At 38.9% G+C, this 22,232-nt stretch overlaps 1 protein-coding gene across 2 annotated transcripts in view; it reads right to left on the bottom strand.

The window, feature by feature from the left end:
* The window catches only part of epha4b (eph receptor A4b), a 353,857-nt gene that overhangs the window by 50,465 nt on the left and 281,160 nt on the right, over positions 1 to 22,232 (bottom strand). For both annotated transcript variants that reach the window (XM_072572897.1, XM_072572898.1), the window contains exons 9-11: positions 5,073 to 5,140; positions 1,710 to 1,835; positions 457 to 642 (exon numbers count right to left, since the gene is read on the bottom strand). In XM_072572897.1, the coding sequence (XP_072428998.1) occupies positions 457 to 642; positions 1,710 to 1,835; positions 5,073 to 5,140 (380 nt within the window). The remainder of the gene's footprint in view (positions 1 to 456; positions 643 to 1,709; positions 1,836 to 5,072; positions 5,141 to 22,232) is intronic.

The following is a 22,232-nucleotide window of genomic DNA, read 5'->3' as shown; positions in this document are numbered from 1 at the left end:
TGCTGCAAGATAAGAAACCCATTAGAGCAACAGAGGATAAGAAAGTGACAGAAAAAAGAACAAAACTGATCTGGCATGCGACAGATGGAGGTTGGAAAGTGCAGCTGCTAACACTGGTGGGAGGTTTGACAGCACAGTGTATACAGCAGGTGGTTTCTGGATATCGCAAATAGTCCCAAAAGATATGGTAATCCCCCTTTAAGTGAGTGCTATGTAGCACGCAGTGCTCAAATGCAAGTAAATTACGTGAAGTCAGGGGGTTGCACTGACATAATTAAAGCCACAATTCATCTCCATTAAAAGAAGCTTGTTCCATGCAGCAAATCAACTCTCACTTCCTGGTTGTATCACAATCCTTCAACTTTGTGAAATCAATCTCTGGCTAACTGTTGAACTGCCAACCCTTGAAATTGGGGTATTAATATTCTGAGTTGTGATTCAGTTAGAAATACTTACATTTTGTAACCACCCCTTCCAAGCGGATTATGTTGGGGTTGTCAAACTGTCCCATGATGCTTGCTTCACTCAGGAAGTCTCTACGTTGTTTCTCCGAATAGCCAGCTTTAAGGCTCTTGATGGCCACGTAGATCTCTCTCTTCCCTGGTAACTTTAGACGTCCACTGCAAACCTCTCCGAATTCACCTGGCCAGAAAGGAAAAAGAGAATGACATTTCTGTCACATTTGTAAAAATGTACTTTGCCAAACAGTAAAGCCTTTGAATACCAATGCCCTTTTGGGAGCAAAGTGAATCTGAACTGCTTTCTGAGCAATTAGGGAGAGATAATAAATTGCTAAGATAGCCATCAATGAATAAAAAAATTCAGAAATCAGCATTACCTCTATAATATTCACTCCCTAAGGATGTAGATGGCATCCACATGGGAATTGAATATCATGTGACACGTCAATCTGTGAATTCATCATGAAGACAGATTGAATTGAGGTGTGCATTTCGATAGGCCTTTTAAAGTAGATCTTTTGAGGTAAATCAAGTCTTTAAAACTTTACTCATTGTGCCTCTTCTCCCTCAATCAATCTCTGCCCAGTTATTACAATGTCTGTAGAATCCTCAGCTTTGACAATGCAACAGAAATTGGGGCACAGACATTCAAAGAAAGATGCCAATGAGCTGAATAGATCCAATCCATCCAGACCAGGCTAGGTTGTAAAATTAATCTCTTCAGTAAAGTCAGTTGGTATCAGCCACGGCAGCAGATGGGCCACTTAAGTTTATTTCAGTACCACTGGAGCAAGGATGGGAGGATCAGAGAAAATAGCAGTTTCCATTGTTTGTCTAGCCACTTCTACCAAATCTCATACATGTGTGTGTTCATGTTGAGTAAGGACAAGATCAAAATGGCACAACTCAAAATGTTAAAGAAACTGGGCTTTAGTGAAACATGGGTTCATGATTATGGAATTGTTAGGGTGCAGAAGGAGGCCATTTGGCTCTTTGTGTCACCACTGGATAAGGATGGTACAAACTATGGCACTGAGCAGGACAGGATGATGGTATTGACTTGCCACCAAGTAAGAATGTGGAATTGCACAAGCTTTGCATTGAGCAAGGCAAGAGGTGCAGGTTTGGTACTGACCTAGATAGATAGAAGCCACCACTTTGTATTCGACACCTTTAAACAATTAAGTAAAACAGCTGCCCTTTCTCCTCACTAGATTCTTGCTTTTATCTGTTGTGTAGTTTACTTACCGGCTCCTATAACTCTTTCAATCCTAATGCAGGATGCATCAATTTCCTTTGCAAAGTCCCGAACAGCTTGATTGGGGTCTTCATAGGTGTGTGGATGAACGTAAGTTCTGCTCCCAGGTAACCTGACTGTTGAGGGCAAAAACACTGGTAGTCAAAACCATTGTACTGTTCATAATGAGACCTCTTTTTGCAAAGTATTCAGCTAATAAAACAGAGATGTACACATATCTCATCAAAATTACAAGATTCAAAAGATGCATTTCATAATCTGGCTGTATCATTCAAATTAAACGGCTTTATTAACTGATGTAGAGGCTTTATCATCAAAACAACATGCAGATTGTGAGAAAGGATCTGTAATAATGTATTTTGGAGCAGTTGCAATTATACCTCAGTTGTAATTTATTTTACTTTTTGGATATTTCATGAGAACAACTTTAACATCACTATTTAGACAAAAAATGATTGGATTATGTTGAAAACTGGAGTTATGATGCATACTTTAGATTGAAAATGACTTTGTTTTCTTTATTGGGCTGAAAATACTTGCTCACTGTTAAAAAGATTGAACAATAGCACTTTTTAAAGAAACAATTACAGCTTGGAGGAGTGTGGATGGATGCTCTCCATGAATTCATTCACAGAACATGCAGAAAGTACCAGTGTATTCAAATGGGTTAGGTGTAAATCTCTTTAGATAATGGATCCTGACTGGGAAGAGAACTCTTCAAGGCATAATCCAGTCACTCTCAACTACGGACCTAGATTCAACCTGCTGTAACCATATTTGAGTAACTAGTCAGCTGATGAGAAAAAAAAATGTATGAACCAACTTAACCCTGCTTGGAGTTTAGCTTTTATCTTCAGGCCAAGTAGAAGAGGAGGAATAGAAAGGTGGGAGGACAGACACTTTCCTCTCTCCCTCTATCTTTCCATTTATCCTTCTAGCCTGAGACCTGCCTGTTTTTTGACTAGCATTCCACTATGCGCATTGTCTAAACAAATCAACCCAGCAGCTGTTGACTCTGAAAGACCAAACATAAACCACCCATCAATGTCTTAAAATCATGGCATCATAGAATTTGTGTTCAACTGATGTTTTGGACATTTTAAACTATCTAACCTATCCCTACACTCAGTACGTTCTGTTTGTGAGCTGTTGAATGCATGTGGGTCTGAGGGTGCAAGGATTTTTAATTTTTTTAGGTTGTTAAGTACTAGAGATATGAAATATACAAATGTCTCTTTTTAACAATATCATAAAAGAAACTTTGTGTGTGAATTTCACAGGCAAAGCTGTTAAATACACAATAAACTAGTAAGCCGATTCTTCACTTAAAATAAAAACCTGTCATAGTCAAATGATGATTGACAAAAGAAGGAAAAGACAAGAAGAAGCCTTTATGACTTGACCATTAAATTGGATTCACACCCTGACCAAGAATGTGGATGTTCTGACTAGAGGAGGTGCAAAACTTGGGAAATAAGGCAGGGCAGGTGACTGAGGTGTCAGTGGGGGAGCGCTTTGGAGCCAAAACTTAATTCTATTAGTTTTAAAATAGTGATGGAAAAGGATAGACCAGATCTAAAAGTTGAAGTTCTACATTGGAAGAAGGCTAATTTTGATGGTATTAGGCAAGAACTTTCGAAAGCTGATTGGGACAGAGGTTCGCAGGTAAAGAGACAGCCGGAAAATGGGAAGCCTTCAGAAATGAAATAACGAGAGTCCAGAGATTGTATATTTGTGTCAGGGTGAAAGGAAAGGCTGATAAGTCTAGGGAAAGCTGGGGTGATGAGAGAAATTGATGTTTCGGTTAACAAAATGAAGATAGCATATATCAGATATAGACAGGAGAGATCAAAAGAATCCTTAGAGTATACAGGCATTAGGAGTACACTTAAGAGGGAAATCAGGAGCGCAGAAAGGGGACATGAGATAGCTTTGGCAAATAGGGCTAAAGAGAATCCAAAGGGATTTTATAAATACATTTAAGGACAACAGGGTAACTAGGGACAGAATAGGGCCCCTCAAAGATCAGCAAGGCGGCCTTTGTGTGGAGCCGCAGGAGTTGGGGGAGATACAAAACAAGTATTTTGCATCAGTGTTTACTGTGGAGAAGGATATGGAAGATATAGAATGTGGGGAAATAGATAGAGACATTTGAAAAATGTCCATATTTCAAAGGAGGAGGTGCTGGATATCGTGAAACAAATACAAGTGGATATTTCCTCAGGACCTGATCAGGTGTACCCTTGAACTCTGTGGGAAGCTAGGGAAGTGGCTGTTGCGCCCCTTACTGAGATATTTGTATCATTGATAGTCACAGGTAAGGTGCCAGAAGACTGGAGGTTGACTAACGTGGTGCCCCTATTTAAGAAGGCTGGTAAGGACAAGGCAGGGAACTACAGACCAGTGAACCTGATATCGGTGGTGGGCAAGTTGTTGGAGGGAATCCTAAAGGACAGGATTTATGTGTGTTTGGAAAGGCAAGGACTGATTAGGGATAGTCAACATGGCTGCATTTTGGAAAAGCAAATCAGAGCAGGACTTACATGGTAAAGTCTTAGGGAGTGTTGCTGAACAAAGAGAGCTTGGAGTGCAGGTTCATAGTTCCTTGAAAGTACACACACAGGTAGATAGGAGAGTGAAGAACACATTTGGTATGCTTTCCTTTATTGGTCAGAGTATTGAGTATAGGAGTTGGGAGCTCATGTTGCGGCTGGACAGGACATTGGTTCGGCCACTTTTGGAATATTGTGTGCAATTCTGGTCTCCTTCCTATTGGAAGGATATTGTGAAATTTGAACGGGTTCAGAAAAAATTTACAAGGATGTTGCTTGGGGTGGAGGATTTGAGCTACAGGGAGGGGTTAAACAGGCTGGGGCTGTTTTCCCAAGATCGTCAGAGGGGTGACTTTCTAGAGGTTTTTAAAATCATTAGTGGAATGAATATGATAAACAAAGTCTCTTCCCTGGGGCGTGGGAGCCAGAACTAGAGGGCATAGTTTTAGGGTGAGAGGGGAAAGATTTAAAAGAAATCTAAGGGGCAATTTTTTTTATGCAGAGGATTGTGCGTGTATGGAATGAGCTGCCAGAGGAAGTGGAGGAGGCTGGTACAATTACAACATTTAAAAGGCATTTGGATAGGTCTATGAATAGGAAGGGTTTAGAGGGATATGGGCCAAGTTCTAGCAAATGGGACTGGATTAGGTTAGCATATCTTGTCAGCACAGACAAGTTGGACCAAAGGGTCTGTTTCCATGCTGCACATCTCTATGACTCTCTGACTTCAATTGGATCAGTTCTTATGTATTGTGATCAGACAAAGCATGACCTCATTTGAACTAACTATTATAATCTTACCTTGACCATGATGGAACTGCATTTTTTCCTCATCTGGGTCCTGCTTGGCTTTGATGTAGCCACAGTGCCTTTGAACAAATGGAAGATGACATTGTTCAGTGACAGAAGGAGCAAGTACAGAGGATAAGCAAAGATTGCCATGTTAATTGGCTGGCTGTACAGCAAACACACTCACTGGAATGTACAAGTTTAATGCACTAAGTATTTTCTATTTTGCCAGTATTTTACCAGTGTTTGTCAAAAAGCAGAAAACCTTAGAGCAAGCTGAAGGTGATTACTTGTAAATTTAAATTGTACAATCTAGGACCTTCACGGATATTACTTTGTTAAATTGTTTACATAAGCTTAATAAATCAATTGGTTAATACAAATTAAAAATAAACCAGGTGAGCCAATTGTGTAAGACTAGTGAATTAAGTATACAGTATAAGGTTTGATAGAGAGCAGTGCAGGAGGTGTGCTGTACCAACTGCTTCTAGAAGTTTATTACACAATCTGCAATTTTTGCATGTTCAGGAACTGAAGCTCAGACTTGTTGATCCGGGCACAAATATTCATGTGCATCCAGGACGGTGAGAATTACCTGGCCCTTTATGGACTGGGGGAGTTACAGCCCTTACGTTAGGTATATTTTATGTAGTTAATGGTTAAGGTCAGGTGGCTGTAACTGTAACCCTGGTAGAAATTAAATGTGAAATGCAATGATGGAGGAGCCTTTGCCATTGTCCAACAAGCACTGACTTCTTGCTACTAGTGTCGATAAGAATGAAGACTGCAAGGTATTTGGGCAAATTGACCATAGCACCAAGGGATGAGAGGCCAGAAACCGAAAAGAAATGTGGTAATTATAATGGAAACTATAGTCAGTAAGGTAGATGCTGTTCTCTGTGACTGTGAATGAGAGATCTGAAGGATATGCTACCTTTCCATTTTCAGGGTGGAGACATCTCCATTGCTTCGTACTTGGAGAAGGAAGAGGAAGATCTCACTGTTGTGGTCCACATAGGAATCAATTACATTGGCAAAACAAGAAATAAGATTCTACTGAAGGATTTTGATAACATTCAGATACAAACTTAAAAGTAGAAGCTTAAAAGGTGGTAATCTCTGCAATAATAACCAAGTCATGTGCAAATTTGAATAGGTGCAAACAGATTAGAGTTTAAATACATTGCTGAAAGTCAAGTGTGGAAAGGCTAGTTAGAAGTCACAAAGCAATGGCATAAGCACTGAGCAAAGAAGGAACTACAGTATTCTTTTAAAACATATACGACTCCAACCACATTGGGATCAATGTCCTGATGGATTGAATAGACATGGTGTTATATAAGGCTGTGATCTAAAAGGAAAGAAGTAGGGTTCAGATTCCGATTAAAATTGTAATGTTGATGGAAAATGTTAAATCTGCAGAATAGAACAGTGATTTTGGTGAAATCTAGATAATTGTATCAGGACAGGACAGATTTTAACAATGGTACATGAGCATCTAACATCACAGGGTTAAAACATTAATAAATTAAAATTAAAGTTGTACATGAATACATAAAGCATTTGTAATGAAGTGGGTACATTAAAGGGACAAATTGCTCTGAACTTGTCACTGTGAGATATGGCAAGGTGACCAGGAACTAAATATTCCAAAGTTGTGGACTTCCAAGAAAGTTAGGCAGATTGGACATGACAGTCGGATAGCCCTGGAAATAAGATATGAGGTACAGACAGGCATGAGAACAAATCTTAGCCTAATAAGATGTTGAATCCATGTGGGTGTAGTTTGGAATCGACAAAGGACAGAAAACTCTGGAAGGCACAGGTTGCATGCCTCCTAACAGTAACTGCTGTTCATGAGAATGTGCATCAATAAAATGGAGGAGAATACAACAATATTATTGCAAATCCTGGGACACTTTAAATCTTTAAATGAAATTTGCAAAATTAAGGGGCAGCATAATGGCTCAGTGGTTAGCACTGCTACCTCACTGCACCAGGGGCCTGGGTTCGATTCCAGCCTCAGGCGACTACCTGTGTGGAGTTTGTACATTCTCACCGTGTCTGCATGGGTTTCCTCCGGCTGCTCAGGTTTCCTCCCACAGTTCAAAGATGTGCAGGTCAGGTGAGTTGGCCATGGGAAATTGCCCATAGTGTTCAGGGATGTGTAGGTTAGGTGCATTAGTTGGGGTAAATGGAGAGTAGTGGGGAATGGGTTGGTTAGATTACTCTTCGGAGGGTCGGTATGGATTTGTTGGCCAAATGGCCTGTTTCCACACTGTAGGGATTCTATTCTATTCTGGTGGAAGAGTTCATGGAATGAATTTCAGATCCATCAAGAGCCATATATTGAAACAATTAGGGGATAGGCTATTTCATATCTACCATTGTATTTCATGATCTTAGAGTAGGAAATGCTCTGGGGAAGAGCGATCATAATATGGGAGGATTCTACATTGAATTTAGGAGTGAAATGGTTAAGTTTTGTACAAGTTTTGTTTCAATGAGCTGTAAAGATAAGCTGGTTGTGGTAGATTGACAAATCAAAGTACACAACAGAAGCTAACTGTCAAAAGTTTAAAGATATCGTTCATGATACTCTGGTTCTATAAATTTCTTTTAGTTAGGGAAAAGTTAAACTTTGGGAAAATGGTAGAACCATGGCCAATTCAAGCACTTTATGATTGTATCAAATTAATACAAGAAGTTTACCATATTTTCAACAAGTGGTAGTAAATCTGAGTTTTGCAGGGTTGTAAAAATTGGTGAGGGGTGACCAAGATAAATAAGAAAAAAGTATTATGAGAGTAAGCTAGCAAGAAACATTAATAGAGTTTAAAAACCAATACAATCACACCAGATTGAGGAGAGTGACAGTAGTAAATTGATCTCTTTGAAGTGGAATCAGGCAAAATTATGTAGATAATTAAGAACTGGCAGATACATTTTTTTAAAAAATTGCTATGCTTGTTATGTTAGTAGAAGGCACAAAGGACAAAAATGCTCCCAGTGTTTATCAGGCCGATTTTAGCCTTTACGTTGGAGTCTAGAAGAATGATATGTGATCTTATTGCAATGCTTAAAATTCTGGAAAACTAGAAGGTTTGGGATTAGAGAGCATGAAATCAAAATAAGGGGTCAACTTTTTTAGGACTGAAATGAGGAGAAATCTCTTCAGTTAAGAGAGTCGTTGTTTTCTTTTTAGAATTTCTGACTCCAGAAAGCTACAGTTCCTCAGTCTTTGAGTATATTCAAGACAAAGATTGATTGAGTTCCAAACACTAAAGGAATTCTTGATTATATGAGAACAGGGTGGGAAAGTGGAATCGATGTACAAGTTCAGTTTTTAACTTGTTGTATCGTGAAATAGGCTCACTTTGCCATATGGCCTACTCCTGTCCTTATTTCCCTAAGGTGATGTCTTTGGTTTAATGGATGTAGCGGATAGGCAATTCTCTGCCAGTGCCTGTGTTTTGCAATCTATCTAACAGCACACCATAATCTCAACTGGGGTGGCCCAGGTAGAATCCAGAAGAAAAACCCCCTGCTAATTCCTGTACCCTCCTATACCCAGGTGGGTGATCACTGGTTGGTTTCCTTCCTCTCCTGGATAAATATGCACTGAGATCAATTATTGCATTCTCACTGTTATCCAATAGAGTATCAGGATGTGTTTGGAAGTATCCTTTTACAGCCTTCCATTGAAAATATGCACAGGTCTGTGTTCTCATTATCATTCCAAACCTTACTCAACTTGAAGAATGGCATATCTGAATAAGCAGGAGCTAAAGCATTACTTTTCTCAATTCTATTAAGGTTTTAAGTGTTTTTATAGATAGCGAGCATGGGTAACATTATCAGAAGAACAGGAAAGGAAGATTCATTCAACCCTGCAGTGTCAGGAAATCAAATATCAGTAGTCATTACCCAATGTGATTGTATTATTTCTCTAGCCCATGTGTATGTATGCATTAGCTTCAATTGAATTCAGCTCTGATAAAAAACAATCTCCCCAATAGTGTCATCAACACACTTCAGAATGAGCTGTCTCTTTACAATGCATTAATGTGAAAGTTACCAAATCAGCCCTTAAATGAAGCCACAGTATAATTTCAGGTATTGTTTGACAAGTTTTCTTCAACAAAATGAAATTCTGTTACTTGTGAATGAATAAATATCAATTCACTTAAATGTATTTCCATCCACCCTTTGCACTGTAATACAGATTTTGTAAAGGTATTGAGGAAGATAGCTCAAAGCTATGCTTATTTTGTCATTGAGATGACGACAAAGACTGCTTTTGGGTTTCAAGGTGGGTGAGATAATGTCACATTGCTGCAGGACATTGTCAATGAATGAAAGATATTTAGTATTTTGAAGTTTCTGATAACTGCATTGTAACACATAGGGATATGTAAGATCCTTTACTTTGTTAATCTTCTACAGCAAAATTGAAAATCATTAACTCATTAATACGAAGTACTTCAATTTCAATCAATTCTTCATCCCAGGAGATCTATACTGCAAATTGCAAAATTGTCTTTCTGGCAATACACTCTGTATCATATTTATGAAATTTCTTTGTGGACTACTTTCAATATAGCCATTAATTTGTTTCAAATAAATGAACTGATAACATTTTAAATAGTGCTTGCACAATATGTTAACTAGTGGGCAACTAGGAGAGATTAAATCCCTATGTACACTAACTTAAATTCTGCCAATTACTTCAAAATCTTGGCTAAGCCATCACCCCTTCATTATATTTTTTCCACACACCCATCTGCCATGTTGTCAACCAGGAGTAAGTAAATGATGCAGCCAGATTGAGACAGCTGGAAGGGAGTAAATAATGTAGCAGAAAATGCTGCCAGTCCATTCCTAATGCTTTCTTTATATTTTACTCTGCCCATTGCTAGGAGCAGAATATTCACTGTCGAATAGGAGACAGTTCTTTCTGAAATTGCGGGATAAGGATGAATTACACAAAGGACTTTGGAGAAACCCATTTCAGACATACAGAATATAAATAAATAACTCCTTTATGTAATACATTCCACAACCATAGGAGATCCCAAAATGCTTTCTCATTAACTTGTGGAGAGCATTTACTTTTGTAATGTTTGGGGATAAAAATAATGAGCTAGTGATCAAGTAATCCTTTTTTTCGTATTTTGGCATTCGATTCCATGTGATTCAGGACATGTGAGGGAATTCCCCCCTCTTGGAATACTGCCATTAAATCATTTACATGCATCAAATACAGCAGAAGGGGGTGTGGTTTCATGTCTTATTCAAAAGACAGTAAACAGTAAATTGGTTGAGACACAAAAATCATTGCAGGAGCACAATGAGTGTTTAATCCACATTCATGCTTCTAATAATTTTGTGTGGCTTGTTAATTTTTATGATTGCATCCCTGCAACCAGCACTTTTGAATGGCTGTGCACCTCAGCATCGTGACCGAGTTTATACTTACATATTTTTTACATATGTTTATATATGGGAACCTGTGCTACATCAATCTAGATTGATCCTGTTAAAAGGGGAGCTACATTCCAGCTGTTGCAAGTGCAGGAATTGTCTGAGGAAGAAAATGATCAGGAAAAACAGTTAATCATGGTCGAGCAGGAGGGAAAGAGAACATAATCTGACACTGTTTGCAATGGATGCCTCTATGTAGGAGGTTGACAACACAAACATAGCCTATCCAAAGGGGGCCAGGAGACCTTTGATCTGACATTGTGAAAACTGCATGAATTTATGTAAAACTCTGTTATCTCACTTTTTAGATTAGAATCAATCTAAACATCAGGTCATAGACAGAGAACACAGGGGGCTAACACCTTCAACATATTGTCCAGCTATCACCATTGTGAACAGCTAATCTGAGAATGCAACTTTTAAAAAAAAGGGTTTTGTGATTTACACATGAAAGAAGTGAAACTATCACTGTATTCTCACAGATGAAAGGCTTAACAGACAATCAATTTTTCAATGTATAATTTCAGTTACATCACACTGCAAATTTTTGCTATAAATTCTGTGTTACGATCGAGCCCTCCACTATCACCTGATGAAGGAGCATCGCTCTGAAAGCTAGTGTGCTTCCAATTAAACCTGTTGGACTATAACCTGGTGTTATGTGATTTTTAACTTTGTACACCCCAGTCCAACACCGGCATCTCCAAATTGTGAAAACTTTGGCAGCAAACAGAATTATCAACAGCAGGAACCAAAGTCTGGAAGCTGTGGCTGCAGGACAGTAAAAGGTTTACTGGCCTTAAGAGGAATTGTCAAAGTCAGGGAGTGCATCTTTCAACACCATATTGTATGACCTGCAGCACTAGCCTCCCATAATGTTCAATAGTATTACTCATCTATCAACAAGCTACTGATTATGATTTATACTTAACATTGATAACTTTACCACCACTCCTTCACACCCTTAAAACATCTGCTAGTCTCAGATTCATGTCTTTCAGCTTGGTCATGCTCCTAGCTAGAGAAACGTTGGGATGGACATTTGTTTAGCCTGCGCAACTCTACTTAGAGATGGGGTGGCGATGGGTGACCCCCTTCTTAAACTGACAGAAAGAAATAATTTAATTGACATAGAAGAATTACGTAGAGAAGCCATAGTAATACTGAGACACTGTTCAATGTTACACACCTTCAGAGTTGATAGAAAAATTGCCCATGCTGGCAACATTCAAGAAATCCTGCCTGGACCTTTTAAGGATCAGGAATTTGTATGTTGTCACCACTGCTCATTTACTAAATTTACTTTTCAATAAATTCTACTTGATTCATAAATAGTGATTGTTAGTATCTTATTAGTTCAGTACAACTGTACACCCTATTATATTGTTAAGAATTCTTACGTTTAGAAACTTAGGAATTCCTATGTCAAATCATATTACCCTAGCTTCTCCTCCAACCACCCTTTGCCTTCATATCTACCATTGCCAATGGACCCAGTATATACTGTGGGCAGTCCTCCGGACATACAAAATTAGCTGAGTGATAGCAAACAGAGAGCAAGGCTACTCAATATTTTTGAGGCTGGAGGAAGACTTGTTGTGAAGTTCCCCAAGGTTGGTATTGAGACCCTTGGTTTTCCTGCAATATACTGATTACCTAGATTTTGGGGTGCAGGTGACAAATTCATTTTTTTTCTGGATGATGTGAAACTTGGAAATATTGTGAACTATGAGGGTAGTATAGAATTTCAAAAAGATATGGACAGTTTGGTGGAATGGGTGGATAGGTTGCAGATGAGGTTCAATACAGTGAAGTGGGAGGTGGTATATTTCAGTGTGAAGAACAAGGACAGACTGTACAAAATAACAATTCAAAAGGGGTTGCAAGATCAGAGGGGTCTGGTAGTTATTGTGCAGATGATTGTAAGTGGCACGACAGGCAAAGAGAACAGTTAATAAAATATGTATTGTTTGAGTTTTATTAATAGCAGCACAGAGTACAAGGTTTTGAACTTGGTAGAACTCAGCTGAAGTATCATGAACAGTTCTGGACACCATACAATAGGAAGGATTTCAACACATTAGAGAAAACACGGAAGGGAACCATAAGCATGTTTCCAGGAAGAACAAATTTCAGTTATGAGGACATATTGGAGATATTGAGACTTTTCTCTTTGGAGAGAAGGAAGCTAAGAGGAGAACTGGTAAAAGTTTACAATGTCATGATGGGGCTAAATAACAGATAAGGAGCAACTGTTCCCACTCATAAAAAGGATCAATAATGAGAGGGCAGAGATTTAAAATGATTTGTAAATGAAGCAAATGTGATACAAGTGTGTGAGATGCATGCTCCATAGAGCAGTTAGGGTTTTGGATGATTGAAATGCTCAAGAGTTTGAGGGAGAAGGCAGTCAGAATGGCACTAAATCATAATGTTTTTTCAGACAGCTGGTGCAGACACAATGAGCCAAGAGGTTGTCTTATGCACCATAACACGACTGTGATTCGTCCTGAAAGGTGTCCAAAGCTCTCATCAAAAGATTGTGTCTTATTATGCTTAGCATTCGCCTGTACCTGTGTTTTTGTTTTTGCCGCTGTTTACCTATTATTTACTTATCTATGCAATTTAACTATGAGACCTGCCTGTATTGCTCACAAGACAAAGCTTTTCACTGTGCCTCGGTGCATGTGACAATAAATTCAATTCAATTCAATTCAAGGCTTTATCTGGCTATCCAAAGAAATGCATAATGTTCAAACTCACTCCTACTGGGTCTACTGTACACACGTCAGGTTTCACACATCTAGGCTATCAAAATCCAACTTGTGAAGGTAGCTGTTGAACTAAATGGCCAACTGCCTCAGAAATGCGTAAGCAAAAAGTGAGAGTCACTACACAAAAAATGAGAAATGCTGTGTTTGGGGTGACACTTCTGATGCTTGAATAGTTCTGTTATTTTCCCATGATGGAAAAGCTGTACGTTACTGTTAATATTTGCATAATTGATGCCAAAAAATGGGACAGTCATCCACAATGAATGGATATCTAAGAAGGTGTTTAGCACACTTGTCTTTAATGGTCAGTGCACTGAGTATAGGAGTTAGTAGGTCATGTTGCAGCTGTACTTTGGTTAGTCTACTTTTGGAATTCCCATCTCCCTGCTGGAGGAAAGATATTATTAAACTTGAAAGAATGCAAAAAAAGATTTACAAGGATGTTGCTGGAATTGAAGGGTTTGAGCTAAAGGGAGAGGATAATTAGGTAGGTGTTATTTTACCTGGAGCATTGGAGGCTATGGGGTGACCTTGGGGAGGTTTTATAACATCATGAGGGGCATGAATAAGGTGAATACCCAATGTGTGTTCCCCAGATTAGGGCAGTCCAAAACTAGACAACATAGGTTTAAGATGAGAGGGGATAGATTTGAAAGGGGTCTGAAGGACTTGCAGAGGGTGGTGCATGTATGGAGTGAGCTGCCAGAGAAAGTGGTGAAGGCAGGGAAAATTACAATTACAATTTTAAAAGGCATCCGGATGGGTGTATGAACAGGAAGGGTTTTGCTGGCAAATGAGACTAGATTAATTTAGGATATCTGGTTGGTGTGGATAGGTTGGACTGAAAGGTCTGTTTTCACACTGAGTGACTCTTTGACTCCAAGTAGGCATTATACAGAAGTGTAAGTACACATAGGCTTTCAAGTTTCTATGTGCACTTTCACTGAGTTAGGTCAGTCTTCTAATCTTTAGGCTTTGCATACCTGTTGTTGACAATCACATCATCAAGTTTGCTAAAATTGCTGCCCAGAACAGAAATTCTTGCCAACTTTATAGATTTTCATCATCTTCAGTGGCTAAGGTTGATGAGCTCAAATATTTTGTGACTTTTGAAAGCGAGCTCTTTTCAAAAGAATTCTTAATCAGATCAAATTTAGAAATTTTAACTTTGGCAATGATTGCTCTTAGTCACCTTCCGTCCTTGTACACATGTCTCATGTCAGCCGAATCTTCTGCTTCTGTCCCAAGTCTTTAAATACTCCAGCCTATTTCAACATCATTTTTAAGCACTTACAGTTTGTGACTTTTTTTTATTGCCCATCAACTTTAGCATGCTTGAAGTTCAAGAGGTGGTTGTATTCCCTATTGCAACATTTACATTTATTTACACTTTCCTATCAGTTTATGGTTTTGGCCAGCATACAAGACTATCTTTACTTTAAAATTGTTCAATGTTGAAATTGGCATTGTACAAATTGACTATAGCAAGCTCCTGTGTAAGGTTATGAATAAACAGCTATGAATAAAGTCATCTTAAATGCTCAAACACATCTCTAGCCTCATTATAGCCTTAGAGATTCATTTTAAATCCTGAAACTAGGCACTTTTCATTTTGATAATTTTCTTGCCTAATTATAGTGGACTTGCTGAGGCTGTGTCCCCACATTAGCCAGTTTGTTCTTCCATTTGTACATCTTTTTCCAGATGTTGAATAATTTTTACCTCTGATTAATTCACATGATTTGAGAACTGTTGCTCAATGGATTGATGCAATTTTTGTAATTGCATGACAATTACACTTCTGTTTCATTTGCATTTTTTACTGCATTGTGATGTATTTAGTTGTTTTAATTGTGCTTACTTTTGTTTTCTTTTGACTTCAATTTTTTTATTTTCTATTATTAATTAAGCTCTGATTTGTTCATCTGTGACAATGAACATAATTTTCCTTATGATGTGGTCAAATAAGAGATCCATACAAGAATTGGCCTATTTCAAATGCATTATGCACTGGTATTCAGCATATGCATGCTTAATATTCTTTTGCAATAATGATTCTTGTAATTTATTTATTCACACCATCGTATCCCATTTACTGTATGCATTTATTGCTCACATGCAAAAATATGTTGATCCACATTTCTTGGTCAGGTTACTGTTGCACAATGTTTCAAGGTGCATTTCCTTCTGGTGTCAAATAGCCTGGCCAATTTTAAACCATTCATTTCCATCTCAGTTCTGACACTATGTAATAGTTTGTTGTCAATTTTAACAACACTCATGATACCATCTGCACTGTGTATTGAACTTTATTCTGAAGGTCATTTCACTTGTTCGTATGCACAATTTAAAAGAAAGTTCTCTGACCATGCAATTTGTTCTTTTCAATTTTATATGTAGTGCTACGAGCTTGGCTGATGGATACAGTGATTCAATGTAACCGAATGGAAACACTGTCACCTCCACCTGTACAAACTATCAAATGTCCTCGTCAATATTGTAGCAGCAATTTTGAGAAATAATCAAGTACTTGTGGCTGTAGTAACTTGATAAGGAATCTATATATTTTTTAGATTACTTAGTGTGGAAACAGGCCCTTCGGCCCAACAAGTCCACACTGACCCACATATTTACCCCTTCGCATAACACTACGGGCAATTTAGCATGGCCAATTCACCTGATCTGCACATCTTTGGACTGTGGGAGGAAACCAGAGCACCAGGAGGAAACCCACGCAGACACTGGGAGAACGTGCAAACTCCACACAGTCAGTCGCCTGATGTTAGCATCAGTGAGGCTTCTGAAAGTAAATGCTCCAAACTCCGAAGAGTTTCTATTAAATATGCAAACAGCATCTCCAGACTTTCCAATCACCTGTAAAGTTATTTCACTTTAAGAATTTTTGGTAGTTGCTTGAAGAAAGGTACTTGAGCCAAGAGTTACATGCTAGTGACACACCGATTGCTGTTTTTCGATGTGTTTGCAATATAGACACGATGGGTTGGATGGCTGCCTTCTGTGTTATTAAATTTATATAATTTTATGAAATTGTTGATTCCAGTCTGTATGATTAGAACAATTCTCTAATTGAAATTGCTGCTGCTATAGTGTTTATTTATGGATGATCTGTAGGGTTTGGTGAAAACATACTTACTTTGATACCCTATATCACAGAGTTGGACAAACAAAGCTGACATCCCAGAACAGAGGGAGTTTTCCGGGTGGGATATTAAACTTGCTGCCTGCTCTCTATGGAGGATTTCAAGAAGCGCGAGGAAATTTCACCGAGTATCCTTGCCAATATTTTTGTTTAAATCTCAACAAACATCACTGACAAAAACACATTATCTTGCCATTATACCCCATTATATCTTGCTGTGTGCAAACTGTATGGTGCATTTTCTGTAACTGGACTTGAAAAGCATAGTGATTATATTACTAGACCTGCACTTCAGTCCAGCTTAGTGCTATGGAGACATGGGTACAAACACTGGCATGGCAGACTCCGAATTCAAATAATATTGGAACTAAAAGCTAGTTGCAGTAATGGTGACTATGCTATTGGTGTTTTAAAAAGCCATCTGGCTCTCAACTGACCTTTTAGGAAAGGAAATCTGCTGTCGTTATCTAGTCTAGCCTACATGTGAGTCCAGACTCAGAGCAAATTGGATAATTCTTAACTGTTCTCTGAAATGGCCTAGGCAGACATTTAGTTCAAGGACAATTTGGGATGGGAATCAGATGCTGCATTTGCAGCCACATCCACATCCCTTGAAAGTTACCATTTTAAATAGCTGGAATAGCTGTAAGCTGCAAATTGTTTATTTTACTCTCTCAGAGCAGAGGTAAAGAAGGTTACCTCAGTAAAGGATTCATGGATGCATGTTTTGTGGAACTGAAATCAACAACCAGAAGCAAGTATGCATTTTTTATACTCGTCCTGACCTCTAAGATGAAACTCTGGTGCTGCAACGTGCAAGTGTGGAGGTTGCTGCCACAAGCAATTAAACCTCCAGATTTCCTTTCTGTGCGCTCTCTCTGCCAGAGATTTTTTTTTCCCTTCTTAAGAGACTTGTTGTTTCCAAGACTGAGTTTGCATGCTATCACCTCCATGACCTGGCCTGCGTCCAGCTCTCAGACTGGTGAGATGAGAGAATTTTTGCTGGCTGTAACAGTCAGGTGCAAAATGCATTGAATTTGTAATGTCCAGTATAATGCTAGTTACTTATCTCTCTTCCCATTTGGACCTCTTGCTTTGTAAAGTTTCTTAGTGTGCTGATGCTGAAAGGGTAGCATTAGATTACCTACATTGGGTAGTGTATTTTGTTGACTTTCTCCTTATTCATTACTATGATTTTTTGCTGTGTAGTCATATGATTTGTGCTACCAACATAATTTCTATAATTCAGCAAGAATGTAACTGCCATTGTGTTTCTCACTTGTAAAAATACAAAGTGCCATTTCACGAGAGTATGCGGGCGTACTGAGTACACTCTCCTATCTTCCGACTCAGTCCACTGGGGTCCTGCTCTGCAGCCAGTCTGCAAGTTGGCCCACCTTGGATCTGTATCATATTCAACCGTTTCCATAGTAACTTAACCAGTATCACCTTTGGAGAGTAAAATTATTTGCAAGCATTAAACTTTGTGCCCTCAAGGACATAGCTCCTCACATTCACAGTTTTTAACTGTCTGCTCAATTCTCACTGACTGCAGTCTGTGTAGAGTGGAAGTCTGCCAAATCTGTTTGGCAAAAGTTTCTCGTAGTTTCACTGGGATTAGAAGCAGCTCAGTTTAGAAGAAAATGCTGTGGAAGGGCAAGTCTCTGCCAGAAGATCGTACTGCTGCTTTACATATTACTGACTTTGATATGGGTATAAAATTTGTAAGTGGTTCAGACAGCCAAAAAATTGAAAACATAGCATATTGTGAGGTGGATATTTGCAGATTTCAAGAGGATAAAGATTGATGGAATAAGTTGGCAGACTGCAGATGAAATTTTAAAGCACAGAAGTCAAAAGTTATGCATATTAATAGAAACAATGAGGAGAGGTAATATAAAATTAAATGGTATAACTTTTAAACACGTAAAGGGAGAGGCCAGTGAAGATGAAGAGCAAGTTAATAATTCTGGTGAAAGAAACCGCATAGTTCATGAACTTTATGGATAGAAGCAGAGAGTGAAAAAGCAAGGAAATTACGCTGAACCTTCAGAAATTGCTGGCATGGCTCAAATAGAGTATTAGGTCCAGTTTACATCATACGTTTGAAAGGAGATCAGCGCTTTAGACATGGAGGTTTATCAGAATGTATCAGAGCTGAGGAATTACGCAAATAGGAACTGTTCTTCATGTCAAAAGATTAAACAGATAGTTATAAAACTATTTCAAAATTGAGTGCCTTCATTGGAGTAAAGAAAAAGAAAAATTGATTCCATGCAAAGGTGAATCAGCAACTAATGAACACAAATTAAAGATATTTGACCAAAGAGCTAGAGGAAGATTTTTTTTTTGAAGTAATGAAGTATTATAATTTGGAATGCACTGTTTGAAAGGTGCTGGCAGCAGTAATTGTCTGTAGAGAACTCGATATTTCCTAAAAAAAATCAATCTGGAAGACCATGTGGAAAGACTGGGGAATGGGTCTAACTAGCTAACACATTCAAACAGATGGACTGGGCAGGATGGACCGAATGGCATCCCCTGTTAAATGATACCATGGAAAGCTTCTGTTGAAAATGACCATTTCAAGTATTTGGAAAAGGCAGAACTGATCTGCTCATGACTCACTCTTGAATTGCTGAACAGAGATGAAGGTTTTCAAGAACTGAATGAAATCCACACCCTCACCACTGGTGATATCCACATGCCAAGAATGAATTTTTCACGAGACATTCTGCCCCATGACCCCAGGGACAGGAAGAACAATTTTCTTAGATTCCATGATTGATGATGAACCTTTTATAACTGGCAGTAAATGCTAATCAGCTACATTCAATATCATGAGCAATGTCCTTTGGCGTGAATGTTAAAACATTAAGTCCTTGGACTGTAATATTCCTCATAAAGCCAACTTGCATTGTTCATTCCTCTGATTGATGAGTTACCTGGGTGGTCATCTTTCCATGTTGTCATCTTGTTTAAGCCCTTTGTAATTAATAAGTCACCTGCCACACTACTAAGTAAGCTTTAAGTGTATCTGCTCTTTTAAAATGAACGTTCACACCAGCGGCTATCATATTACAGTGTGTGTGAAGCCAAGTAGCTGGAGAGGAAAACAAGTAGCTGGTGAGTGGAGTGGTTGTGGAAAACAAACCCCTTCACCTGGTGATGCCGTACTTGCTAATGGAATCGAAAAGAAGCACTTGATTCTGAGCACTACTCTCCCTCAGCTCTTGAAACGTAAACTTAAAGCAAAGGCTGTTACTGGCTTCTGTTTCTTGCTCTGCAGAAACAATGTCATGTGAACAATTGAGACTTTCAAACAGCCAGTGCGAGGATGATCTGCTCAATGGCTTCCTCCTCCTTTTCTGTCAGATCCTGGAGTTGTAAGGATGCTTGTTGAAGACCTCGTGTTTACTGGACTTCTTTCAAACTGTTTGTGTTGAAAAAAAGCCCAGTTTCTCTCTAGTGTTGAATGCCAGTTTTTCAATATATTCCCTAAATAGGAATTTAGTCATCCTGGTCGTGCTAGAAGTTAACTTTGCGCCACAAATGCCTGCAGTTGAAGATGCACAGCAAATGAAGAAGACATCCAAAGTCCATTTTGGGTCAATTTGCACAAACTAATATTGTTCTGTGCTCTGTGGATGCTACCCAGTTTCCAGAATGGGATAATTCCATAGTGACAGTGAAAGAGGCAAGCAGCTGTACCTGAGCTTAAGTTTCAGAAGTTATGACTTCTTAGAAAACGTGGCACAAAAGGAGGCCACATGTCGTTCATGTCAGTGCTGGCTGGCAAAGAACCATTCGGATTCAACCCACACTGCAGCTCTTGATTAAGAGCTCTGCGGGTTATTGCAGTTCAAGTGCACAATGTAATGAGGGTTTCTGCCTGTACTGTCCTTTCAGACAGTGTGCTTCATACCTTCAACAAGGTTTCCTCAACTTCTCACCAAGTCTTTTGCCTATTATTTCAAATCTTTGTCCCCTGATACTCTTGTCTGGCTGTAATACCTTTCCCATTGGCAGGCTTTTGTTTTTGTGAAACTTCATTCATAAAATACCTTGATATAACTAGTCATTTAAGCAATTCTGTTCTGTACAGTGGCATATGAAGCAACCAACAAATACTGGAGTATGACTCCATCCTTCAAACAAAGCAAAGGCATTTCTTAGTTGTACTAGATTATATTTACATACATTTGAGGCACCGGGGATGTCCAATAACTGAACAGACCCTCCATTTAACTTTGGCAGGAAGACCTCAGACAGTGGTCTTTCCCCACTGCACCTTGGCAGCAGCTGCCCCAAACTTTAGTGCATCCCTCAGCATGTAGTCCCGGATGTTGGAACGTGCCAATGTGCAACACTCAGTTGGGTCAACTCCTTGCTTTGGAAGGACCAATTTGATAGACCAAACAGCGTCTTTCACCAAGTTAATGGTCTTCTAGGCACAATTGATGTATGTCACTGTGTGCATCCCAGGGAACAGACCATGGAGCACAGAGTCCTGCATCATGGAGTTGCCAGAAATGAACCTCAACAGAAACACTGTGTCTCTCTTCAAATTTCCTTTGTAATGGCACACATGTATTGTATACAGACAATAGTCAGCAAGTTGAATGGCTGACTCTTCGTCCTTTCCCCAACCAGCAGATGTAGCCATTGTCACTTTTAGTGAAAGTGTTTATATCTGTGGCATTTGTTTTCTCTATATTCTAGCAAGATCAGGCTTCCAAGGTGGGTTTCAACATCCTCCCAATCTCAGTATCTCCATGCCATTTACTTGACAGTCCTGCTGTCAAGGGGTATCATCTGCAGCAGGGGCTAAGCGTATGTTTTGTTCGGAACAGAAAAATATACAGTGCAGCTGAGGCTGGGACAGACTGTGTTGCTGAGAACATCAGCGAATAATCCTCTCTAATTTCAGCTCTACAGTTTAGCCAGCAGTTGTAAACAACATGTGTCCTGTTAGCTAATGCATTCTGCTCTACAGCTAGAAGATTACAGTGACGACTGTAACAGTAAAGTAGAACTGAGCAGAAATGCACTGGCAAACCTTTTCTCTTCTTCACAGTTGCCTCAGAATGAGATGAGAGAATAAAACTAAATTGAAAAGATTTCAAGTTGCAAACTATGTTTATAGACAGATTTAATTGTAAATTGTAATGTTACATTCCCAAGCTTATATTTAGAGTGTAGCCTCACTTATGCTCATAGCCCAAGGAGGGAATTATGATTTCAGACAAGGGAAGCAGAGAAAATCACTAGTGTCGCTTCTCTGGGATAACAAAGTGATTTGTGTTAAGGGTAAGACAAATGTTAACAGAGATTGCCTAATACAAGCCATTAAAAAGGATTGGTATCAGGGAACTGTCAGTTTGTCGTAAAAACTCAACTGATTTACTGATGTCCTTAAGAAAAGGAAATGTAATGTCCTTATCAATTTGTGACTCTCTTCTCGAGTCAACACGACTGACCGATTCTTAACCATTCTCTGAAACAGCCTAGCAAGCCACTCTTTTGTTAAAAATAAAACTCCTGAAATTCATGAGGCACTCTCACACGACCAGATGATGACCCAAATATTGAATGAGGACATAAGAATGGCATGTCTAACCCAGTCGACTGTGCAAAGACCCCCCTCACTGATATTTGCAAGGTTGGAAGATCTGTCTCACAGACGAGACAAATAATAGTCTGACATAAACACAGAAGTTGCTGGAGGAACTCCAGAGCATCAGAGAAAGCAAA

Source organism: Chiloscyllium punctatum, chromosome 6, assembly GCF_047496795.1.
Source record: "Chiloscyllium punctatum isolate Juve2018m chromosome 6, sChiPun1.3, whole genome shotgun sequence".
Lineage (NCBI taxonomy): Eukaryota > Metazoa > Chordata > Chondrichthyes > Orectolobiformes > Hemiscylliidae > Chiloscyllium > Chiloscyllium punctatum.
The sequence above is the reverse complement of the archived record's forward strand: the minus strand, read 5'-3'. Positions and strand labels throughout refer to the sequence as shown.